The sequence below is a fragment of the Penicillium antarcticum genome, assembly GCF_028974205.1.
Source record: "Penicillium antarcticum strain IBT 31339 chromosome Unknown utg000004l_segment0_segment0, whole genome shotgun sequence".
Taxonomy (NCBI): Eukaryota; Fungi; Ascomycota; class Eurotiomycetes; order Eurotiales; family Aspergillaceae; genus Penicillium; species Penicillium antarcticum.
This window is the reverse complement of record NW_026695302.1, coordinates 422,501-444,818: the sequence shown is the minus strand read 5'-3', so window position 1 is coordinate 444,818 and position 22,318 is coordinate 422,501. Positions and strand designations below refer to the sequence as shown.

The 22,318-nt window shown below is 47.8% G+C and overlaps 7 protein-coding genes across 7 annotated transcripts; 5 read left to right on the top strand and 2 right to left on the bottom strand.

Annotated features, from left to right (window-relative positions):
* Positions 1-87: 87 nt before the first annotated feature.
* Positions 88-1,043, top strand: N7508_004118 (uncharacterized protein; the record flags this gene model as incomplete). The annotated part of the gene is made up of 2 exons (XM_058462184.1): positions 88-291; positions 357-1,043. The coding sequence occupies 2 exons, from the start codon at positions 88-90 to the stop codon at positions 1,041-1,043; spliced, it is 891 nt and encodes a 296-aa protein (XP_058320809.1).
* Positions 1,044-3,180: 2,137 nt separating this feature from the next.
* On the top strand, positions 3,181-4,290 carry N7508_004117 (uncharacterized protein; the record flags this gene model as incomplete). Its single annotated transcript, XM_058462183.1, has 1 exon — positions 3,181-4,290. The coding sequence occupies one exon, from the start codon at positions 3,181-3,183 to the stop codon at positions 4,288-4,290; it is 1,110 nt and encodes a 369-aa protein (XP_058320808.1).
* Positions 4,291-4,764: 474 nt separating this feature from the next.
* On the bottom strand, positions 4,765-6,579 carry N7508_004116 (glycoside hydrolase family 71 protein; the record flags this gene model as incomplete). The annotated part of the gene is made up of 2 exons (XM_058462182.1): positions 4,765-6,420; positions 6,475-6,579. The coding sequence occupies 2 exons, from the start codon at positions 6,577-6,579 to the stop codon at positions 4,765-4,767; spliced, it is 1,761 nt and encodes a 586-aa protein (XP_058320807.1).
* A 2,438-nt stretch (positions 6,580-9,017) lies between these two features.
* On the top strand, positions 9,018-12,305 carry sha1 (putative calmodulin-binding protein Sha1; the record flags this gene model as incomplete). Its single annotated transcript, XM_058462181.1, has 2 exons — positions 9,018-11,874; positions 11,932-12,305. The coding sequence occupies 2 exons, from the start codon at positions 9,018-9,020 to the stop codon at positions 12,303-12,305; spliced, it is 3,231 nt and encodes a 1,076-aa protein (XP_058320806.1).
* Positions 12,306-13,576: 1,271 nt separating this feature from the next.
* N7508_004114 (uncharacterized protein) lies at positions 13,577-14,868 on the bottom strand (the record flags this gene model as incomplete). The annotated part of the gene is made up of 5 exons (XM_058462180.1): positions 13,577-13,941; positions 13,997-14,061; positions 14,111-14,490; positions 14,559-14,626; positions 14,673-14,868. 5 exons carry the CDS (start codon positions 14,866-14,868, stop codon positions 13,577-13,579), a joined length of 1,074 nt encoding a protein of 357 aa, XP_058320805.1.
* A 629-nt stretch (positions 14,869-15,497) lies between these two features.
* N7508_004113 (putative isoamyl alcohol oxidase) lies at positions 15,498-17,192 on the top strand (the record flags this gene model as incomplete). Its single annotated transcript, XM_058462179.1, has 1 exon — positions 15,498-17,192. The coding sequence occupies one exon, from the start codon at positions 15,498-15,500 to the stop codon at positions 17,190-17,192; it is 1,695 nt and encodes a 564-aa protein (XP_058320804.1).
* A 1,666-nt stretch (positions 17,193-18,858) lies between these two features.
* N7508_004112 (uncharacterized protein) lies at positions 18,859-19,128 on the top strand (the record flags this gene model as incomplete). Its single annotated transcript, XM_058462178.1, has 1 exon — positions 18,859-19,128. The coding sequence occupies one exon, from the start codon at positions 18,859-18,861 to the stop codon at positions 19,126-19,128; it is 270 nt and encodes an 89-aa protein (XP_058320803.1).
* Between the last annotated feature and the right edge of the window lie 3,190 nt (positions 19,129-22,318).

The window sequence follows — 22,318 nt, the reverse complement described above, 5'->3', positions numbered from 1 at the left end:
TAATGAGTCTCCAAGTCGGACTACTCCCCCTATATCTAATTAACACATCCAATGTTTCAGGACTATACGCCAAGGTCCAGCCCCAATATGTCAAACAAAAGCACCCAGTCAGACTGGAGCGACTATCTAGCTGCTAGAAACGCCGGGCTCCCATGTCTCCCGGCGGTTACGCAGCTCAGCCCAGAGGTTGTGCGAATCATGGGTGGGAACCCGGGTGACATGCAACTACAAGGAACCAACACATATCTGGTTGGAAACGGCCAGAGCAGAATCTTAGTAGACACGGGCGAGGTTCGTTATTTTGACAGCCAATCTGTTTGCATTGATAGGAAAGTTAAGCTAACCTGAATTGACAGGGCTGTCCAATCTGGCTCAAAACTCTGGTTGAATACCTCGATAAAAACCAGCTGAAGATATCCTATGTACTGCTGACGCACTGGCATTCCGATCATGTTGGCGGTGTTCCGGCGTTACTCGCTCAGTACCCTGATCTTACTATGGCTGTCTACAAGGCAAATCCCGATCGGGGCCAGAACCCAATCAAAGACGGACAGACGTTCATTACTGAAGGAGCCACACTACAAGCTTTGTTCACTCCTGGGCATAGCACAGATCACATGTGTTTTGTTATGGAAGAGAACGGAGCCATGTTCACAGGTGACAATATCCTTGGGCATGGAACCAGTGTGGCTCTGGAAGACTTAAGAACATACATGGAAAGTCTACGGATTATGACGCATGACATGCGTATTGGGGGTCTCCAAATTGGGTATCCTGGACACGGCGCTAAGATTGAAGACCTATCAGCAAGCCTTATGACTTACACCAGACATTGGGAGATGAGAGAGAAGAGAGTTCTTTCTGCTTTCTCTGAGGGCAATGGCATGCCCATGTTGACGACGCGAGAGGTCACAGCCAGTATCTACGGGCCAGGGATGGACGCGTTGGCTGGGCCGTCCGTAACGCACGTTTTATTGAAGCTCCATGAAGAGGGGACTATCGAGTTCACTTTAGTCGGACAAGAGAAGAAATGGTATATGTAAATAGATTGCCATGTCTTATAGATAGAATCTTTATAGACCTTCCGTTCAAACCGTGCCCACTTTTACCTGCCTAGGCCACCCGTGGACCAACTCGCATTGATTATGATCTGCTGCAACCGCCCTCGCAAGGAAATAGCTAGTGAGGGAAGAATGCCAAGTGGTAGCTCCGAGCCATTCCTGAAGCCATTTATCCCATTCCCATAGTTATAACCCTCAATGAATTGCAATATCACCTTGGCGATCTCAGAAAGTTCCCCCATCACCAAACAAGCCCCAGTTTCAAACTGAGGCCCAATGTTGGGGCTATCCCAAGGCGTTATTGAACCTTGTGCCATGCCATGGGGGTAGTCCCTCCTTAGTATGGCAATTGATACAGTATGAATATCAATGATGCTCATACATATAGCAGAAACAAGCATTCCGACCTCAGCCCGCTCGGAGCATGAACAGGCTAGAATTTTGCATAGGCGATCGATTGTTGCTCCTATAGCTTGTGCCGTTGCGCCGAGGAGAATGTCATCTATTGGGTTTGAGTTCCTGAGTTGTGTGGCGGGGACCTCTAGCAATGAGATAAGGTCCAGGGCGATCAATACACAGTCTGGATCAGAACTATCATGGGTGTTTGGGGAATTCAGAGCCAGCCATGAGGTGTTGGTCGTATCGAATTGGTTGATTGGGCTGATTGAAGGTGAGCTGTCTGAATTTAGGTCGACTGGTGTGGAAAACGTGTTGAGGTGGGGGTAGTGTTTAACACTTTCGTCTATGAAACAAGCCGTTGGAGCGTTCGATTGGTTCTTTGGTTCTTTGGTCGTTTTTGCTTCTGGGGTTGACTCTTTTGGTCTATATGGTCGGCCGACTCGTCGTGCTGGGCTGTAGAAGCATATGTACCCTAGCTTATCGCAACGCGCACAGGAAGGCTTTCCTTTTGTGCAGCGCACTTTAGAGGTAGAGCATCGATCGCAGGAATCTTTGAGCTTCGGGCTTGGCGGTGCTGGTCTTGATGATAGTGAAGGCCGAATACGATGACCGCTCATGTTTTCCGCCTAAGTGGGTACTGATTGATTATATGCTAAATCCACGTTAGTTTTGCATTTATGAAAGGGACAAGCTCAGTCATCATACTTATTGAATGATTCTGATTTGCTTTTTCGTGATTCATCCACTCTTCAACGTCAGCAATGGACCGAGACAGCCGATTCCAAGAAGCGATTGGACTATTTTGAAGAGGTTCTAGGCATCCATTATGTATTGCTTCTGGGTTGATTCCAGAAGAAAAGAAGAAAAAAAAAAAAAAAAAAAAAAAAAAAAGGAAAGTCACGCAGTATAAATGAACCTCGTATCGAAACCCCGAAATTCCATGCTGTATCTCCGAAGCCTCACCCCTCTGCATGTCAAGTCTCAAATAAGCACTAACTCCTTGGAGATACTCCATGGAGACACTCCACTCCACCCTCGGTTAGCGCCGACTGGGAAAATTATGATCCTATTGGGAGTCTTCTAGGCGAGATCAAAAAAAAAAGTAGATACAAAAAGCCTCGAGTACTCTAATAGACTTCAGATTCGTAAGCATCAGATATAGTTAGACAAAGAGATGTGTAATGCTGTATCGAAATTGGCGGGTCTACCCGTGGATCAACAGAAACGGCATTCTACCGCAATCATAAAACGCCTGACAAGACAACATCTTCAATCGGTGGGATGACACTGTTTAGATCATGACTGAATAAGTTCCAACAATGCTGATTTGACATTGTTTGACCCTTCTCTGCCTCAGGTTCAACGATTGAGGCTCTAGTCCAGATCGAGCGAACTATGGAAAGCGGACCGGTAAGTTCCATGGTTGAGAATGGGTTATCCCGGCCCTACATAAGCACGGAAACCGACCGTAGAAGAACAAGGGAAGCACGTTGAATGCATTAGCGTAAGGTGACCTGCATGAAACTCCTCGGAATCCGTCCAACCCCCACCCTCCGACTTATTTGGCCTTGCCTTCCTTCAATGTCGTTCGTGTTTGCCAATTGCCCTCCTCCCATCAGATCAACCAACAATCTAGTCTCTGATTATATTCCTTTCCTTCTTGGTACAAGGCTCGAGGCTGTTCTACCGGGTCTGGTCGTAACATCTAGGCTGCAGCACAATGGAGGTTCTAGGTTCAAACAAAGATCTGTACTTCCACAGGGACCCTACGTCTTTCCCCACTCCTCCTGAATATAACGACTGGGATCCCATACTAGCGCAATGTCAAGCCCCCGAAGACATACTTTATCCATCTGTGGAGATACCTGCCAGTGACAGTTTGTATACAGACTGCCTGTCAGACCAAAGCCTCGATCTAAATGTCAATCTCAATCGCGATCTATACCTGGATCCATCGTTTCCCACGTCAGCTCCAATTGATACTGTTTGCGACCCAAGACAATCGGAGTTCGTCGGCAATAACGACTATCATGAGCCGGGTCTAGATTGCTTCATGCTTCCCGACCATCTCACCCCGACAATGCCCCAAAACCTCTCAATTCCACCATTCGAAGTGACAGAACCAGGACTGTCACCCTTGGCAATACCCACAAACCCGACTACTCCGGATTTATGTCTAAGTCAAAACCGAGCTCTCTGCATTATTACTGCAACGCAATCCCTCCGCTCTCTCCATATCCCCCAGACCAACTGTCTATCCCGCCAAAACGGAAGCAATGGCCAAGACGTGCCGAAGCCCTCGCGCATGTCCGGCTCAGTCCTTAAATGCAACAAAGATGCAGGAATGGCAGTCTGCAGTATGCTGCAATGCGGATGTTCTCTCCGTCCACAAAACCAGCTTTTACTGGCAATCATATGTTCACGTCTAATCTCTTGGTACCGTGCAATGATCCGCACATGCTTCTTGAGCAGCCCAAGTGAGCTCGGGAACAACGCACCCGAAAGCGATTTCGTGTCACCTGAGAAGGTCGTCCACCAACCCGTAACGATCGGCGATCATTCAGTCGATGACCAGGTGCTGGGATGGACGATCCAAGCGCAAGTCACATTGGGTGAGTTGCGGCATATGCAGCGCTTGGTCGGGACGCTTTCCCTTCGTATTCGGGAAACGCCCAATATGCAGCCAAATGGGAGTTTGGGTTTTGCGGCTGATACCCAGGTCCCGTTGGTTGGGCTTCCGGGACCTGCGCATGATCGCTTGGTGGCGCATCTGATGGAAGAGGTTCATGCCGCTAAGGCCGATTTGGTTTCGGGTTGGGTGGAAGTGTAGATACTTCGATGTTTCTGTTGAATGATAGACCGTATAAATATAGACGGATACTGGTTCTTTAACAGACTTGTGTTAAAAAAACAACTTCTTTGTTAGCCTTTGGTGGGTTAGCAGGGTATTTTCCTGGAGGTCAGGATGACTGCGGAGAAGACGTGGGAAAGAGTCAAAAGTCATAGTTAATTCTGAGATCTACTGAAGAGTGGGCTGGGGTTTATATAGTAGCAAAATGTAGGTCGGGGAATTATGCTTGCTAAATTTAGAAGGCATCGGGGGATGAATGGCCTTCAGGTATCATGGATCTTTCGAGAACGTAGTACAATCTCATGTCCCTATTTATACCCCGTCCTTTCCTACAGAGCTACCAATGAGCAGTTAATTATTCTCTGCATTGTATACTGTCTCTTTTAATCAGACATATTGTCGGCTCTAAGATTACATTATAGCCCATCATACAATTCATAACGCTGAAGATGATCACTCCCCTAGGTAAAAAGTAAGACCCATAAAAAAGAGAATAAGAAGATATAGCCCAAACAGTGAGCCAAAGGAAGGAATAGTTCGTTGTAGTCCGTTGTTGGTATCGGTATGTGTGGGAGCCGGATGACTTGTTGTAGTCGAGGCCTTGGTTTCCAAGCAAACTTTCTTCGGGCAAAATCCATAATAGCATGCAAAAGAGCACAGTCCTTCGTAGCTGTCATCTCCATTCTTCGGGTAACCTTTGTCCTTGGTGGCTTTCGGTTTCTCCTTCGGAGCACCCATGGCAGTGCAGTAGCATGTGGCAAGGGGGCAATAGCCATATTTGCAGGTGAATTCACACAGCTCTGTGAAGTTTGAGGATCCAGCTCCCTCAATGCAGGTCTGCTCGGATACTGAGAACTCTGGCGAAACAGAGGCTATGGTTTTTCCTGACGTTGCGCTTCCAACCCATGCATTCAAATTGGCGAGGTCGCCAGTGCAATCCTTGGTGAGAGCGCGGCCTTTGACGGATACAGTCTCCTTGCCACTGCGCACAATGGTGACCTCTGTTTCCCCAAGGTGCTTAGCATCATAATAAAAGCTGCCGTGATAAACGCCAACACCGCCATCCGGTTCGAATTCCCAATTTGCGTCTTTCTCTACGCCACCAATACTCACCTTCACTGAGGCGTTCGAAGCAAGAAGTGCTGAGAAGAATACCTTGTCCGCAATCCAAGTATCAGCATCTTCTTCAACTTGGAGTTGAGCCGTAAAACCTGTGGTATTTCCTCCGCCGCAAGAGATCCGAGGTTGTGTCCGATACCACACGACTAGGCTTTCTTCTGCCACAGAAGCGGTTCCCTTTTTGTACAAATCAATAACGTATGGAAGCTGCAGTCTCCAGCCATCGTGTGGCATCCCTCTGGCATAGTTGTATGGTGCTTTTCCGGCGGCAAACACTCCATAGCCTTTTTCGTTGAGAGGTCCGATGTAATGTGACTCGCCATAGTCATTCCAGGAAATTATCTCGACCCACTCGGGATTGAGGAAACCAACCTCCACCCATCGGTCATACCACAAATCGTCTCCGTGACATGCGAAGTTCTTGTCGTAGCCAGGCATGTTAGTATAGAACCACGGGGAGGCTGGCATCATGTATGGCTTGCCAGCATTTCCGAGACTGCCGAGAAACGCTGCATCCACGTAGGTAGTCATCCGACGAGAGTCTGTTGGCCATGCAGCCCACGAGAACAAGCCGTCAACAACACCCCCAGCAAGCTCAAGGGCAGAGGTGGCTGCCACGGACGACCAGTCGGGGACAAAGAAACAGCCCGTCTTTTGTTTGATGGTAATCCAGTCATCAGCGTTTTTGGTTCCTTCGAACGTAGAGACAAAAGGCTTTTTATCGTGGTGAAAATAGGCGGAACTCGGGGCGTATTTCTGCAGCATGTCGATGACCTGTTCCTTTGGCCAAGCTCCATTGCCGGCGTAGTCGAAAGAGAAAAATAGATGGAAACCAAGGTTCTCTGCCATGGCGAAGGCATTGGAAACAGACTGCTCGTTTGTCTTCACACCATACGCCATGTTGAGTGCAAACGCATCGATGTGAGCCTCCTTGGCCAGGGACATGTCTTGCCTCCAATCCGAGGGCCCATATATGCCAGTGTTTGCCATCTAGGAGGAATATTTGTTGATTAAGATGATTTTATCAAGAGGAGACGTACTTACCATAAAATGAGCAAACACTGCCTTACTAGAGGCCCGCGATGCAAGACTTAATAGTCGAAAGAGGATGATTAAGTTCCTCTTTATGGAGAATTTTGTCAATTCCATGATGATATTGAGTAAGAAAATCTCTTCCTCTACCCTGAATAAGACTTAGCGCAAGTACAAAATAAATAGACAGAAGAGTCAGCTCAGAGCGGATCCTGATGTACATATACCTACTACGCCACAAGAAGCCAATTCTCACAGGTGATACCTGCTGTGGAACAAGAGTGCGTAATATGGCTTCTTCTAACTCTCTAGTGTATCCCGGTAGACTATTACCGGAATCATGTTTACCATAATGCCTTCGCTATCCGGATCCCGGATCCCATAGGTTCATACTTTGCAATCTACGCCGCGCTATCCGAGATCGCTGAAACCGACTCTAAATTATATTAAAGGTCTCAAAGTATCAAATCGGTCTACCTCTAATGCTCCTCGATACGATGTGACCTTTCTTGACGAGATACGTTCCAAGAAGGTCCGGTGAGACCCGATTCGGTAAGACCAAGATTGTTTTAGCACTGGGCATGGGATGATCCGGAATATGCGCAATTGTACCTGTAAATTAGTGTGATAGAAAGAACACGGCAACTCTGCACATGAATAATTACTTGCCATCTATTTTAGGAGGTCTGGATTTACCATGTCTCACTTCAAAGCGATAAGAAAACACGAGGTATCCATGTCTAGGATCAGATGTCTCGATTAGACACCCCACCAGCATAGATGTTTGAGTTGTTCTCGCGCAAATGGTTGATTTCTGAGGAACCGACAGTTTCTTGTTTCTAGTCTGGTTTCCGAAATAGACTGGTGTGTTTTAAGTCTTGACTGGAGGCAACGTATGACAAGATCCTTTCTTATGTCTTTTTCTTCTTCAATCACATATATTCTTCCCCCACTTTTAATCAATTTAGAAGGTAAGTGGCTATTTACGTATCAATATAAACCAAGTTCTATGTTATTTTGTTCCTCTCTTTGGGGCACTGTTTGTTGCCATTGGAAACCCTCTTTTAGTATCTTTGGAGCTGACTGGACACGACATCACGTTTTAGATGATACAAACATGCCACCGTTAATGTACAACAATAACCTTACATCCAATAAATTGAGTTCAAATTTGACTATGGTCATAATAATTGGATCTTGTTGCGGATGCAGCTAATTAGGTCAAAGGCCCATAATTGAATTCTGCTTATGGCCATGGAAGTTCTGGATTGATAGTAGACAGTATTGTGGAGTCTGTGTGACTAATTTATGATACACAGGTGGATCTGATATTCATAATTGAGTCATATCATGTCACAGAATTGGGTTGCAATCTATTGTCAAAGCTGTCCTGGACTTGTCGAGCAGATCGGGAATATCAATGTTTAAATTCAATTTCAAGCTTCGTTGATCTAACTCTTAGTGTTTGATTTCATGGACCAGATATGATATACTAGTTGTAAAGCTTAAGAGATTGGGTTGAAAGTGCGAAGTCCCTCACACCTTGTCCCGGAATGATGCATACAATCGTGCGGCAAACAGAGCGCCAGGATACATGGAAACAACAGGCAATTAAGACACCAGCTATCTACAACAGGGAACATAGATCTGTTGATCGTGCTAAGAAGTATTAGAATATTTCTATGCGAAATCTTCGCAGTGAGTGAGCATTGGTTTACGTATTATTTGAGCACATATCTGGCGTCTCTTTTCATTCCTCTTTTCTGCCTATTTTCGAGTGTCATTGGGTGAGCCCAACAGATCATCCAAAAGCGAGGGAGTGAACAAACTTGTGTCAATTCTTGTACTTCATCAGGTCGACGTAAACGAGAGTAGAAATGTACATCATTGACTCTGGTGCAGGATGATGAAGAACAGTTGCGGCAATGTTGGGGAGGCTAGAGCTACGGGAGGGCGTTGAAGCCCAAAGCTAGGGCTAACACCTTACCTTGCCTAGCAAACAAACAACCTGGTTGTTTGATGGTTGTTTGGTTTGCCCTGCTGCCTTGGCACCGCATTTCATCCCACCCCGGGGTTTCCCGGCTTCTTCCTCAACCCCAATTCCGGTTCTTCCCGATATCCTCACACCGCCCTCCAGTCTCGGCATCTCATTTGCTTCATTCTGTCAACTTTTGTCCATCTTCACCAGACCGCTTCGAGGTCACGTATAAGTATCCAGTCACGTGTAAATCTGACTCCACTCTCCCAGCTGACATAAGGATGGTTGCCCTGGACAACTGCACGTCAACAACGGATCTTGGAGTATTCGACTGTTCCAGACACGCGATCCTCGATCGATTGACTTGCACAGTGTATATGGGTGCTTATTAGCATTCCATTGAACCCCACCATCACGTCCCCGCGTTGAAGCCGATCCCTTGATTGACTTCACCGCTTCTCTGAACATCAAACCCCGTTTACATACATACTTCGCAAGCACATTGAAATTACATACTAACGTACTCTGATGTGCCCATAAGAAAACGCCCTATTGCGTGCAAGGACCGCTTGTCACCATGTCTAGTTTCCTGAATGAACCTGTGACCCCACGTCCATGGAAGTCGGGGTCTGCAGGATTCACCGAGCACAATGGTGAAAGTGACACTTTCGATAGTCGATTGGGTGAGAACCCTTTTGAGGTCACAGAAGGAAACGATTTCACGACCGAAGTACGTGCACCGGTTTTGAGAGGGTCGCGTCCGCAACGCGCGAATAAGACCAGACAAACATTTTATATCCGCGAAGAAAATGAAGATGCAAGTGCGGGTCGCGAAACGCGACGACGAACTGCCGAGGTGATCAAGTCATCAGAAGGCCGCAAACCGTCACTTCTTGCTCAGCCAGCTCAACGATTCCGTTCAAATCCTGGCTTTCCTCAAGAGACCAAACATGAGATACTGGCGCTGCCCAAGGTTTTAGTTATTGAAGCCAGAAATAAGAACAAACCCTCGATTCTGCTTGGTGACAAGGACCTAAACAAGAAGACTGCGGGAAATTCTCTGAAGGAAAACGCTCGACGCAACACAGTTTACATCCCCCCTGATGACAGGGCTGTCCCCAGTGTTTTCATGAGTATTTTCAGTCCACCCAAACAACGCTCTGGGACTTCCATGTCACAGGCATCAGACAAAACTGAAATCAACAGGTTCGAGCCACAGATCACCAAACGCCAGGCACGGAAGACTTTGGCGGCGTCTGGTCAACGAGCACCACTGCAGCAAAGCTTGAAGATTGCCCAGGTAGATCCAACAGCACCTGACATTCCTGGAACCGGCGGCGGCAAAGAGAACTTGCCTCCTGGGAAGTTGCTCCTCCCCAAGGACAAAGATGTTACGTCCGATGATGTCCCATCAAAGCCACTATTCGCTCGACGCTCGGCGACAAATGCCGCTGCCTTGCAAGCCCCCCGTGTCAATCGAGCTCCCACTCAACTTCCCCCTGCCAGCCAAGCCACCTCTGTCAATCGAACCTCCACTGATCTATCCGCTGCCAATCAAACCCCCGCCCTCAATGGAGTCTCCGATGTCAGTCGAACTTCCGTTGCCAAGCAAGCCACCACAGCCAGCCAAACCCCCACTGCCAATCGACCCTTCGCTGCCAGCAAAGCCTCCGCTTCCAATCAAACCCATGCAACCAGGCACAGAGGGGAGAAGAAAGCGCCTCCAATGATTGTGACACTTGGTAAAATGCAAGGGAATGCTGGCAATGCTCTCAAAAGGCCAGTGAGACCTGCAGTGCCTCTCAGTACCCGAGCTTCTCTTTTGCCAGATAGGCTGGGCTCCTTTGAGTCGTCTCAGAATCTTTCGATCGATCACATCAAAACTACACTCAGCGAAGCAAATCATCAGTTCTCGTTGGTTGTCGATAATATTGCGGAAACGGCTTTGTACGAGGACAATTGGCTGTCGTACCAGGAGACCGTTATCAGTCAGCTTGCGAATGGCCTATTCGAACATTTTGATTCCAGCATGGCTACCTACGATGCAGATGCTTTTCGACTCGGCTTGCTCAGTATCTACCATACAGCCCCATTTATCAATCTCTACAAACGCCTCCAAAACTCCTTGTCTTGTGGTTATCTGAAGATTCCCAAGGAAAGCCTCACTCGGGGTACACGACTTCATCAAAACCTTGGTCTCAAGAGAACATTCCTGGATATATGGCTTAAATCCTATGATCTCCGTGCATTGGTTCCAGCCCTGGAAACTGTCGTTGGTCGGCAAGTTTTCGATGACTTGACTTGGCTTGATGGTCTCAATGATGGCCCAGGAAGCGTGTCTTCGAACAAGATGGTCATCAGAACCGTGGAATCATATTTGGAAACATTCTTGCTTCGCAATGACGATATTGGTCAGTCCACTGCCAGCGTCAATGACTTTGGCGTTGGAAGGTATGCGAAGATTTACCACCGCGCTGTTCTGCGAAGCATCATGCTTATCGCCCTGTTGGACAAAAGCAAAGAGTGTCTTGGTGCCGATTTTCCTTGCCGACTCTTCGAGCCTTCTTCTGCTTTCAAATCTTCCGCCGGTGTCTTCCGAGCTTTGCTGAGTCTCCTAATTCCATCTTGCGGCGCCATCAACAGGCTGCTTGCTCACCTGAACTTCCAATTTTCTCACAAGCAGCATCCGCTGCAAGAGTACAACTACAAGATCAACATCATGGCAGTTGACTTCCAAGATGGCGTGCGGCTGGCTCGTATTGTCGAGCTTCTTCTCATCCTGCCGCAACATCTGCAATCTGACCCATATGCTTCAACCTTTGTATCTCTGCCTACAGGCGAAGTTTTCTCACTGGTCGAGGGCAACCTCAATTTGCCTCTGTCTCAGCATCTGAAATTCCCTTGTGTGAGCCATGCAGTCAAGATGTTCAATGTCCGCTTTGTCCTTGGGGCTCTGGCCTCTCAGAATAGCGCCGCCACAGTTCTTAACAGCATTCAAGCCACAGATATTGTGCTCGGCTACCGCGAGAAGACGATCGCTCTGCTTTGGCCTCTTCTCGGCAAATGGGTACTGACAGGCCTTGTTGATTGGAAGGATGTCCGCAAAGAAGTTACCCGCCTGAAGCACAAGGCTGTTGCTCAGCTTGGCTACGAAGCAGTCAAGGACGAAAATTGGTTCTTGGGTACAGAATTGCTTGATGATGAACATGCACACCTTTTACAGCGATGGGCAGGAATTCTTGCAGCCTTGCGAGTACTTCGTGTGAGCGACCTGACCGCAAGCTTCGCGAATGGAAAGATCTACCGAAGCATCATGGATGAATATGAGCCATACATTGCTGGCGGAGTCAGCGAGAGTAAAAATTCAAGCTTCCCTTTTAGCTCGATATCTTTGCAGTCGCGTCTTCAGCAACTGGGGTGCAGTGCACAATTTGGTAAGTACACTTGAGCCGTCTTTGGTTCTCTGGTTGATACTAACTTTGTTCTACTAGCATGCCTTATTGCGCCGCACACAACATCACATGTCCTCAACTGCGATACTACACTTGCCGCATTGGTATTCATCTGCTCTCGCATGCTGTCCGCGTCGAAGCGCGCCCGAGCCGCTACAGCCATCCAGCGGGCGTGGCGCTCTCACTCAGCAAAGAAGATGGAGGGTCGGCGTGAGGTAGCCCGCGAACTGGCACAGAATTGTGCTACCGCTGTTCAAGTCCGGACTGAAGTGTTGGGTGCAGTGGAGGTGATCACCCGTTGGTGGTGGGAGGTGAAATCCCGCAAGCAGCGAGAGAAGACCTTCCAACGGAAGGCTATGCGCAAGTCGTCAGCTCGCCGGAGCATCGGTCGTAAGGGTGTCCGTCGGCTCTAAATGAGTCTTACGTTCTTTTCGTTTTTTGATTACTTGTATTGATACCCCCTGAAGCATTTTTAGCCTTTTTTTTTTATGTATTTTAACTATCATTTGTTGGTCACCTGCCTACCTGCTTGTAATGAGTGGGTAGGTGATTTGAGCGAGTACTCACGTGCACATGAAAAAACCTGCTGTCTATTATTTTATTCATATTGCTGGCTTTAGATGGTTAATCAGCCTTTTTTGCACGGGTTATAGTCCCATCGCGGGAGTCCCGCGGGACGGGTGCTGTTCCTAGTGCCATGTGGTCCCGTCCCGTCCCGTGGGTAGTCAGTCCCGTGGGTAATCCCACGATCCCACGATCCCTGTAAGCTCAAGGCATAAACTAATTACTGCCAATGGCGTTCGCGTGGATATCCTTGCAGACCCACTGGCAATAGTCATATTGAGCCACTAATCAGTAATATAGGGCTTCGAAATCCCTGCATGTGCAGGTATGTAGCAACCTATGGTCCCTTTCTACTCTTCCTCCAATTACGGAAACTTGTGCACATGCTCAAACTCCTCCCAAAGGGAATTAACCCCAACATGGTACTTCGTCTCATTCCGGACCATAAAGGTGAAAATGTCAGGTCTAGAGTAGTGACCAATTGGGTTAATCACAAAATTTTGCCCATACCTTAGGCTCATCAACCTATTCAGATCGCCGCTGCTTGCAATTGCGGCAAGCACTAGATACACGGGGCTCAGACCGCTGCGTGGCTCAGTCTTTAGCTATTGGCAATATTATTGCAAAGTGTACAATGGCAGACCACACTCAGAATCTTTTCAACGCTCAGAATATTTTCAAGGGTTTGCTGCAATTGCTCAAGTCTGTACGATAAGGCATAGTGTCAGGAGTCGCCCTACGTCTGGCTTTTCAACCCATCTTGGTGATTGTTGATTTCTCTTAGTTCCTCGTTGACCACAGCTGGCAGACTTTTGCTTCTATATTGAGCTGCTTTCTTGGACCTCGATTACAAATAGGGGTTATAGATCTGTTGATAATGTTATTAATAATTAGACAATGTGTATGCAATATCCTGGTAAAGAGTGTAGTATTTCATGCATTTTTTGAGTCCTAACTTGACCTCTATTTTCTCACTTCTTTTTTGTCCATTTTCGAGTGCCTTCGGTGAATCAACTAGATCATGAGGGTGAGGGATGTAGGCTTAAGACGACTGTTGTATCACATTCATCAGATAGGTAATATTTCTAGCTCACATATATTATACAATTATGTGACAGGTCTATTCCGGATCCCTATGGTTGATCACCGGATCAATACTACCCATATCAGACGTCCCATCTCCATCCTGCCTATTACTTTCGATATCAGAACTCCCCCAACTTTTCCCAGCCGTACAATTACCACCCTTTGATATCGTTGACACTGTGCGATCGCGATCACTTCCAAGTTCTCGAAATCCGGTTTTATTCCCCCGCATTGATTGTAGGTGATGGCTGGATCCGGTGTAGGGCTGGGAGGTATATTTCGAGCCGCCGCTTTTACTGCGTAGGCCCTGCACTAGTGGGTTTAGGAGTGGGAGGGAGCCGCAAATAATCGCCACGTCGAGTTCGAGGCAGGTCCAAATTGATTCTTTAGCGCTGGATGCTGTTTGATATTGATATTAGCTGGAGTAATAACTGGAGTTGGAACCGGCACTTACAGGCAAGATCTGTAAGTTGGAATTTGCGAAATTCGATCAGGCGCATCAGACTGAATATACAGACGCTGCCAGCTGTTAGACTAGCAATTTCGTGATTTTTTGAGGGTGCCTTACAGTCCACCGAGAGAAAAGACCATTGTTAACGCGATCTTTTGTCGCTTGTTGATCTTCAACTTCCAGAAAACAGGAAGAGGAAGACAAAGAATGATGACGTCTTCTACTAATGCGATTGATCCCATGGCCTGGAAGAAATGAACCTGTCCCTTCATGCAGTGTCCATCCAAGTCTTTATCGTAATAGTATTGCACCGGTATGCATTGGAAGGTATTGACCAATAGTGCGGCGAGGGCCCATAGGCTGATGAATCCGATCAAACAGTAGGAGATAATGGTGTATGCGCGAATGGAGCCAAAGAGACGTTTAATAAAAACGACGATCGAGATCTTGACGAAGGCCATTGAGGGGGCCCAGAATTTCTGTATCATCCAAGATCCCTGCGCGAATAATTAGAATTTCCATGCCAGTCGCAGGGTCGCAATACTGTAGGTAAATTGGTACATACAAATTGAATGCGCATTTGTTCATGTTTGGGCAGTGTTGCGACGTGTAGGCCGACGCCATTGAAAGCGGCTTGTATATTTAGTATCCTGGTGAGAGGAAGGGTTGAAAGACTCACTGTCGATCACAAAAGCTGTAGCACAATAAGAGATGATCAAACCAGTGCCCATCAGATAATCTTCCAGTAGAAGCCCCAGAGCTTTCATGCGCCTGCAGTAGAGGCGTAACAGGTAGATGATAGTCGCCACCACGGCCCCGATGATTGGCACAATAATGAGGACATTTTTCCAATATGTATTCACCTTGTTCGCCATCTTCGAAGTGGTAAAGATAAAGAGGGGACCTAGTCTCTGCGATCCGAGACTCAGGCCAGCGCTAAGATTAAGGGGTCTATGATATTTTATTCGACCTCGTATATATTAGCGCAATTCAACTTCTCAGGCGAGAAGAAGAACTCTAAAAAAAAAAAAATCCGAAACCGGACCACTCCTTTAGTTTAACGAACAGGCCGATCGACATTTGACCATGGCACGAGCGGAGGTGGTTGATCCAATGGCGAGTAGACATATTTGGCCCCCGCCGGAGCCGTTTGGATCTTGAGGTCACCGGTAAAAAGCTGTTTCATTCATTCGCCCGTCCAATTTGGAAGTGGAACATCCCGACTCTTTTGCGCCCGCAAGCCGAGAGATTATATTGCATTAGTCTCGCAGGGTTCATTTGATATAATAAGTTGGTAGCCAATCACAGAACTAAGACACTCGGTCGTCCCGTGCCTAAACCAGCTTAATCCTATGTGTACATATTAGGCCCCCGTCTTGGTGATTCTTAGTTTCTCTTAGTTTCTCTTAGTTCCTCCTCGACCGAAGCTGAAGAATTCTTCAATTGAGTTTTTCTTTCCTCGGAACAATTGCTATTTTGTGATCTCACATTCTTCTTGATCGCCATGGTGCCCAACTTGTCCAGGGTGATCTTGTTGGCCTTATTAGGCTCTACTGTCGCAGAGCAATGTACTTTGAATGCCTTTAATGCAACCGTCGGAGGACATGTACAGCCTCTCCTTCCTTTCTCGTTGCCCTGTTTCTCCAGCTACAATGGCAAGCCGCTGCCTCGCGATGATGCCGCCTGCGCCGTCATCCAGGCGAACTACTCGGACCCATGGCTGCGAACCAACTCTCCCAGTGGTTATATGAACAACCAGGATGAGATGTGGGCATCTGATCCCACTGATCAGTGTCTCCTCGACAGCAGTGATCCCACAGATCCCCTGGCGTACGCAGATGCCGACTGCCGTCAGGGTAATCTGCCCTCTCACTATCTCGAAGTAAAGAGCCCAAGGGATGTAATTGAAGCTTTCAAGTTCTCCAACTGCTCTGGCAAGCAGCTCGTCATCAAAAACAGTGGCCATGACTATCTCACCCGCAGCAGTGGACGTGACACGCTATCTCTGTGGACACGTAACCTGCGATCTATGCAATACAGTCCGGGCTTCGTCCCTCGCGGCTCCAAGAACGCCACTCGATACAACGCTATCACCGTCGGTGCCGGCGTCAACTTCGCTGAGGCGTATGAATTTGCACAAAAGCACAACGTCACGATCCTGGGTGGCTACTCAGGCACCGTCGGTGTCTCGGGTGGCTGGGTTCAAAATGGCGGCCACTCCATCTTGAGTCCGGTGTACGGTCTTGGTGTTGACCGTGTGCTCGAGTACAAGGTCGTCACCCCAGACGGTGTCTACCGCGTCGCCAACGAGTTCCAGAACCCCGATCTCTTCTGGGCCCTCCGCGGTGGTGGCGGTGGAACGTTCGGCGTAGTCCTCGAAAGCACCCACCTCGTCGAGCCTGCTTTTCGTTTCGTCTCTGCCAACATCCAATTCCCCGCCAACTCGACCAACATGCTCCCATTCATGGAGATTGTTGTCAATAACACGCTCAAATGGAGTCAGGAAGGATGGGGTGGTCACATCACCGGTAACACCCTCATTAATGTCTCTCCTCTGCTCTCTGTCGAGCAGGCCCAAGCTTCCCTGGCAAGTGTGATTGCTTATGCCAGAGCAAACGGCGGCTCCGCCACTATCGAGGAGTTCACCTCTTGGTACTCTTTCTATGAAAAATATGTTGAGTCCAGCTCCGTGGCAGTCGGCGTCACTCGCTTCCCCGGAAGCCGTCTGATCTCCCGCTCCGTTTTTGAGACTGCCGAGGGTCGCTCGAACCTCATGAGCTTCTTCACTACTATCCAGTCACTCGGTCAAACACCGTACATCCCTGTTGTCGGACCAGTATTGTACAACTATACTGAAGGCTCGACTAGTGCCGCTCCCGCCTGGCGCGATGCTATCTGGGAATTGGGTTCTGGTGCTTCCTGGGCGTGGAACAGTACCGTTTCCACCCGCATGCAGAAAATCGAGTCTATCCAGGACACCACCGCTATTATTGAGGGTATCACGCCCGGTGGTGGTGCGTATAGCAATGAGGCCAACCCTTTCACCATCGATTGGGTTGAGTCATGGTGGGGCGATAACTATGAGAAGCTGGTGAGCATTAAGAAGAAGTATGATCCTGCTGGCTTGTTGAGTTGCTGGAAGTGTGTTGGCTGGAAGGAGTCGCAGATTGCTGATTCTTCGTATGCTGCTCTGCTCTAATTCTGGGGCCTCTTTGCTCCGTTAGTTGTACCATATAGACTTTACACCATATACATACAATAGACGTCACACTGCTTCCAATTTGGGATCTTCTTGCGCCACTGCTCTATTACTAGGCAAGCAGAGGATGTTTGCCATGGTTTCCTTGTCAGAACTCACGCTTCCTGGGGCTATATAAGCTCGCTGCCTTCCCTCCCTCTCTCTCTCTCTCTCTCTCTCTTCTGATCATAGATACATATATAATTCACACTGTGCATATGAAACAGATTTCATGTTTCACTGCCCGGAAAATGCACCGAGGCATAGACCATGGGGAAATGCTCACATCAAATTCCATTGCCAGAATAAACGGATATGAACATATCTCTGGCAGGTAAACATGCCAATACAATCAATGTATTGCCCGACTGGGTAAGACGCAGTCACTGGATCACAAATCACGCCTTCGTCTATCATTGGTAGACCCCGGTGCTCCTAGGTGGTGATAAAGCCACGCTAAAGGTGCCGTAGAGTCTGTTCAAGGAAGCGACTCTCCAGCAATGGTACACACAGACGACGACCATGACCGGAAACATCCAGATCATCGAAAAGGAAGCAGACATCCCAGCTTCTGAGCTTATCAGTTTTTGACCTGGTGTTTTCTCCGAGCTCCCTACCCGAACACTCTTCTTCTTCTGTCAAAAGAAGAAGCTCTACACATACTGTTGCAGTAGTGAAGTCTGCTCACTTGCGAGTGTAAGTCTTCTCTCTATTCTGGTTTGACTCAAGACAAGCATATCTCTCATATCTAATATTCCTTCACAGAGAAGTTGACACTCTCGCTTTCTTCCGAATGACATTTCCATACATCAGGCAACAGACTCCGGCGTGGAAAGGTCCAAGGGCAAGTTCGATTTCCTACTCCTTGGTTCATGATGAGCTCTGTGTCTCTCTTGTCTGTGTTCTTCCTCTCGGAGTTAATCTCACTTTTCTGATTCTGACGGTTGTTATTTCACTAGAACCGGCGACATCATAGCCAGGAGTACTCATCTGAGACTGGGTGGCGCTCTATACCCATCAAGAGGTTGTTTTCATCAATCAACACTAGGAAAACATTTGAATTCCGATACTGTCACCGAGAAGTTATCCTTGGACTTCTCCGTGAGCGCTGTGCTCTGTGATCAAGATCATTGGCCCAAAGCATCCGAAAAGAGGACAACGTAGGGCATGGTTATTGTACCAAATAGAATGCTTAAATTGATTCTCTTTTAAAGAGATGATTGTACAGTTTCTACACTTTACAATTCCTTGTTTGCCCAGCCAGGTAACTGGACTGGACAAACGCAATGCGGGTTTAGTGAACCCCATTATAAACGGTATAGACTATTATTATTCCTTGAATAATCGCCCGTCTCCCAGGATATCGTCTGAAACCTATGTCAGCTTACGATACAAACAATTAATTTCGTATCTATACAATTCCGCCACAGCCATCACAGGTGGACAAGCCCTCAGACAATGACATCATAGGGCGCACCCATATAACAACCTCATCTTTTGACCCATCAACATTTCATTCCTACAATCACAGCCATCTACTCCATTACACTTCAACCCCTGTCTTAGCCCCAACCGAATACCTCTCCAAGACCTCTCCTCCTCTCTCAATCCATACAAACAAACCACCATGCCGATCGACACATCCTCTCAAGACAAAGGCGTCACAGGCGCAGCCAAATTCGTCACCTCCACATTTGGAAACACAGTCGGTGGAGTTACCCGCACGCTGGGTGGAGTGACTGGCACTGCAGGCCGCGGTATTGGGGATACCATCACCAGCGCGACAGGAAGTACTGGCGAGCCCGTTGGGAATATGCTTGGCAGTGCGACTACTGGGCTTGAGGATGGTGCCAAGCAGGTTGCTAAGGGGGTTGAAGATGCTGGGAAATGGAAATAAGGGACATGTGTTGCGTTGATTGTTTGTATATAAGTCTGTCTGGGGATTGTAGTCCTCTTTTGTATTGATCCTGTTCCTGCTTCAGTGGAGATTTTGTTATTTTGAAGTAATGCTATACCCTTCCAGCTTTGAGGTTGTGTGTTTGTTCAAGTCGCTTGAAGAGTGTGTGTCCTATGGCTCTGAGCTTTAAGCTTGGAAGCATACACACTGAATGCTTGATACCAACCGTTCTCCTTATGCTTGAATCCTTTGGATATCTCGTTCTCGGGCCTATTAGATCATAAGAAATGCATGTCTTGCTCAATCATATCCTTTTTGTTGCTTTTCAAGGCTTGTCTGCTTCTAGGTTTCATGGAAATGATATCATACCCATAGCCAGGAACAATTATCCCCGACACATGGCTTGTGTAACTGCCTTTCCCAGGATCCCACGCGATATCAAATCCAAGCCGAGGGTATCGGTCATTTTTGCAATGCAAATACATGGAGTATAACTCAAAATCATCATCTGAAATTCAAATACAAGGTCCGGGTTGCCAATTCAGGAAGAAAGACACCGAGATCAACCCCTCGTATCCAAGTCAAAAGCATCAACGCATCAAATGAGACGTAAAAGGTCATCCCAATGACTGAACCCCATTCCGACCATCAACACCCTCATCCTGCCTAATGACTTCAACACCGAAATGCTTCATGTATGCCCATCCTTCCAACTGCAGATATAGCATCATACCTCACAACGATCGTCTTGGAATAAATGAAACCCACCACGCTACTTCCAATGGAGGTTTCCGTCTCCATGGCACGGTCACCGCATTTCTCCATTGATATACACTACGTCCCCTGCAGGGCAAACACTGACGTACCCGCTACTGATGTTATAGATCAAACCCTCGATCTGACGTGGAAGCTTCTCATCTCGGAAAGAACCGCTAGTGTCCAAGACATGTATATACAGCAGTACAGTGACCAAAAAAAAGGCTACCATGGCAATGAGTAACACGAACGCACGCGTGTTCAGCAGGGTGAGTTTTGACGGTAGTGACATCACCGGTAGAGCATCAAGTCTACACTGTACACTGAATACTCGTAGTATTTGGTGGCTGGACTAGACATCCCACACGGAGCACCGTACTAAATATATCCAACAAACCAAAGCCAGCCTCTAAGCCCTATACGAATACAGACACCGCCATTCCCTAGGCCATAGCATATCCAACGGCGTCATAAGCAGGGGATTGACGGATATTGCGATTACGTAGGCGGGATTCTGTCCAATCGAAAGGAGCTGCCGTTTCCGTTGATGATCTTCGTTTCGGATGTGGTTGGGTGGTCAGGATGATTGCGATAGACACCTTCTCATTGCCGCTCGTGTCTTTATTCCACTGGTTTCCTTGTACGGAGTACTGTACGCGTTGATGCCTCTAGGGACATGAAACGTGTTTCAGTCATTCCTATGCCTATCAACGTCGTAAATGGGAGTGACATCACGGATGTTTTCGAGGCGAACGACGGTCTCGTTCGTATTGTGGGCCTTGCGACCGTGTATCCGTCTAAGTGAGTTATTTACATGTACATGTACTGTATGCGTACCGTCTGGTTGAGCTGACTCTGTGAGGATTTTGGAGCTTGGGTTGTGCTCAGCGGCTGATGGCACACTTTTGCGACCGACAGAGTTTCATGTATCAGTCGCTTATTTTGGCACGAGCACCTGGGACTATGTCCTCGGTGCCAGGTTGGGAACCCCATGTTGCTACGCGGCATCTTCATTGGCAAGTTGATTGACATCCGATGACCAGAGTGTTATCTGAGCGGGGAGAGGGGTTGTCGATCAACTTCCAGAAGATTTGGAAGTCGGTTTGGTTGTACAAGTAAGTAAAGTATTGTAAGGATGTTGCATAGACATGTTACTGAGACTAACGTGTTGATGCCTACAGGATTGAGGCTATGGCTGAATTGTATACGTAGAGCTCAAATGTAAATGTATATCTGACGTGGTCTCGACCAGGATGACCTGGGTGAAGTCTCATGGCGTGTGCCAAGGTCATTGATGTTTCTATATTTGTTTCAAGGTCGTGCTTGACAAGGGATGGGATCGTAGAAACCCAGTAGTAGCATGCAGGGATGTTGATCGGACAGTCCGATATGAACCGTTCCCAAGGCACCCAGATAAACCCCAGGCTGTGCTGTGTATACACATCTCATCGGACCGGACCGAGTCAGAGGGCCAAGAAGTATAGCCCGTCGATCCCGAACCCCCTAACTTGTCACTCCGTGCAACCGCTGGGCCATGTACAGTCAAGAGTCGACCTGTTTGAATGCTCGCCAAGGCCTGCATGATCGCTCATGATCGCCCTTGGCACGCCTCCATACTCAGCACTGCCGAGTCTGAGGGTTGATTTGAGACTCAATATGTAGGACAGATGCTTGGCGAGGAGTGCCCCTATCATGTTCTGTTTTGTTATCGAAGGTCATCAATGCCAAGAGAAAAATAAAGGGGGTGGACCTGAAGCTATTTGCATTCGCATTTTGCTCTGTAGGAGAGTATCGGCCTCGAACTCCCCTTTTGTGGAGTCTAGATGTCCACCTTGCTTCATCCCCATACTCTGACCCCAGGATCCCCGTTGACAGGCTTACTCCAGAATGGCCCAGACACTGTGTTCCAAGTTGAAGTCGTACCGGGCGCATTCTGAAGACCGCCGAGATCTTGGCGGGAGGTGAACTCGCGCTGCTGCCAAGCATTCCTCTCTCAGTCTCCCTGCCCAGGTGCACTGGTAGATTATTGATCTGCCTGTACTCCGTAGTCCGTATTGTATGGGTGAATGAAATTTGGCTTGGCAAGGTATTGTATCACCCATCTTGTATTCGTGTATTCTTTCGGTTCCGAGAGGACTTGGCATTCTTTGACAATGCAGTGTCTTTGTAGCTCTGGAGGTATGTCTTTGAAGTGATGAAGACCAGGGCTGGGGTAGACTCAAAGCCAACACGGACCAATTGATCGAGGCAGAGAAAGCAATTGAAATAGAATATGAAAAGTTACAGTCACAAACATCCCGTCTTAGCTTAACTACATCTGGCGAATTGCAGTAGCCGGTCCTAAAATGCCTCATACTTTACCACGCGCTACTGTAGAGGTAAATCCTCGCTGCAATTCAGCCTTTTAACCCCCTAGTTACCGCTTACCGCGCAG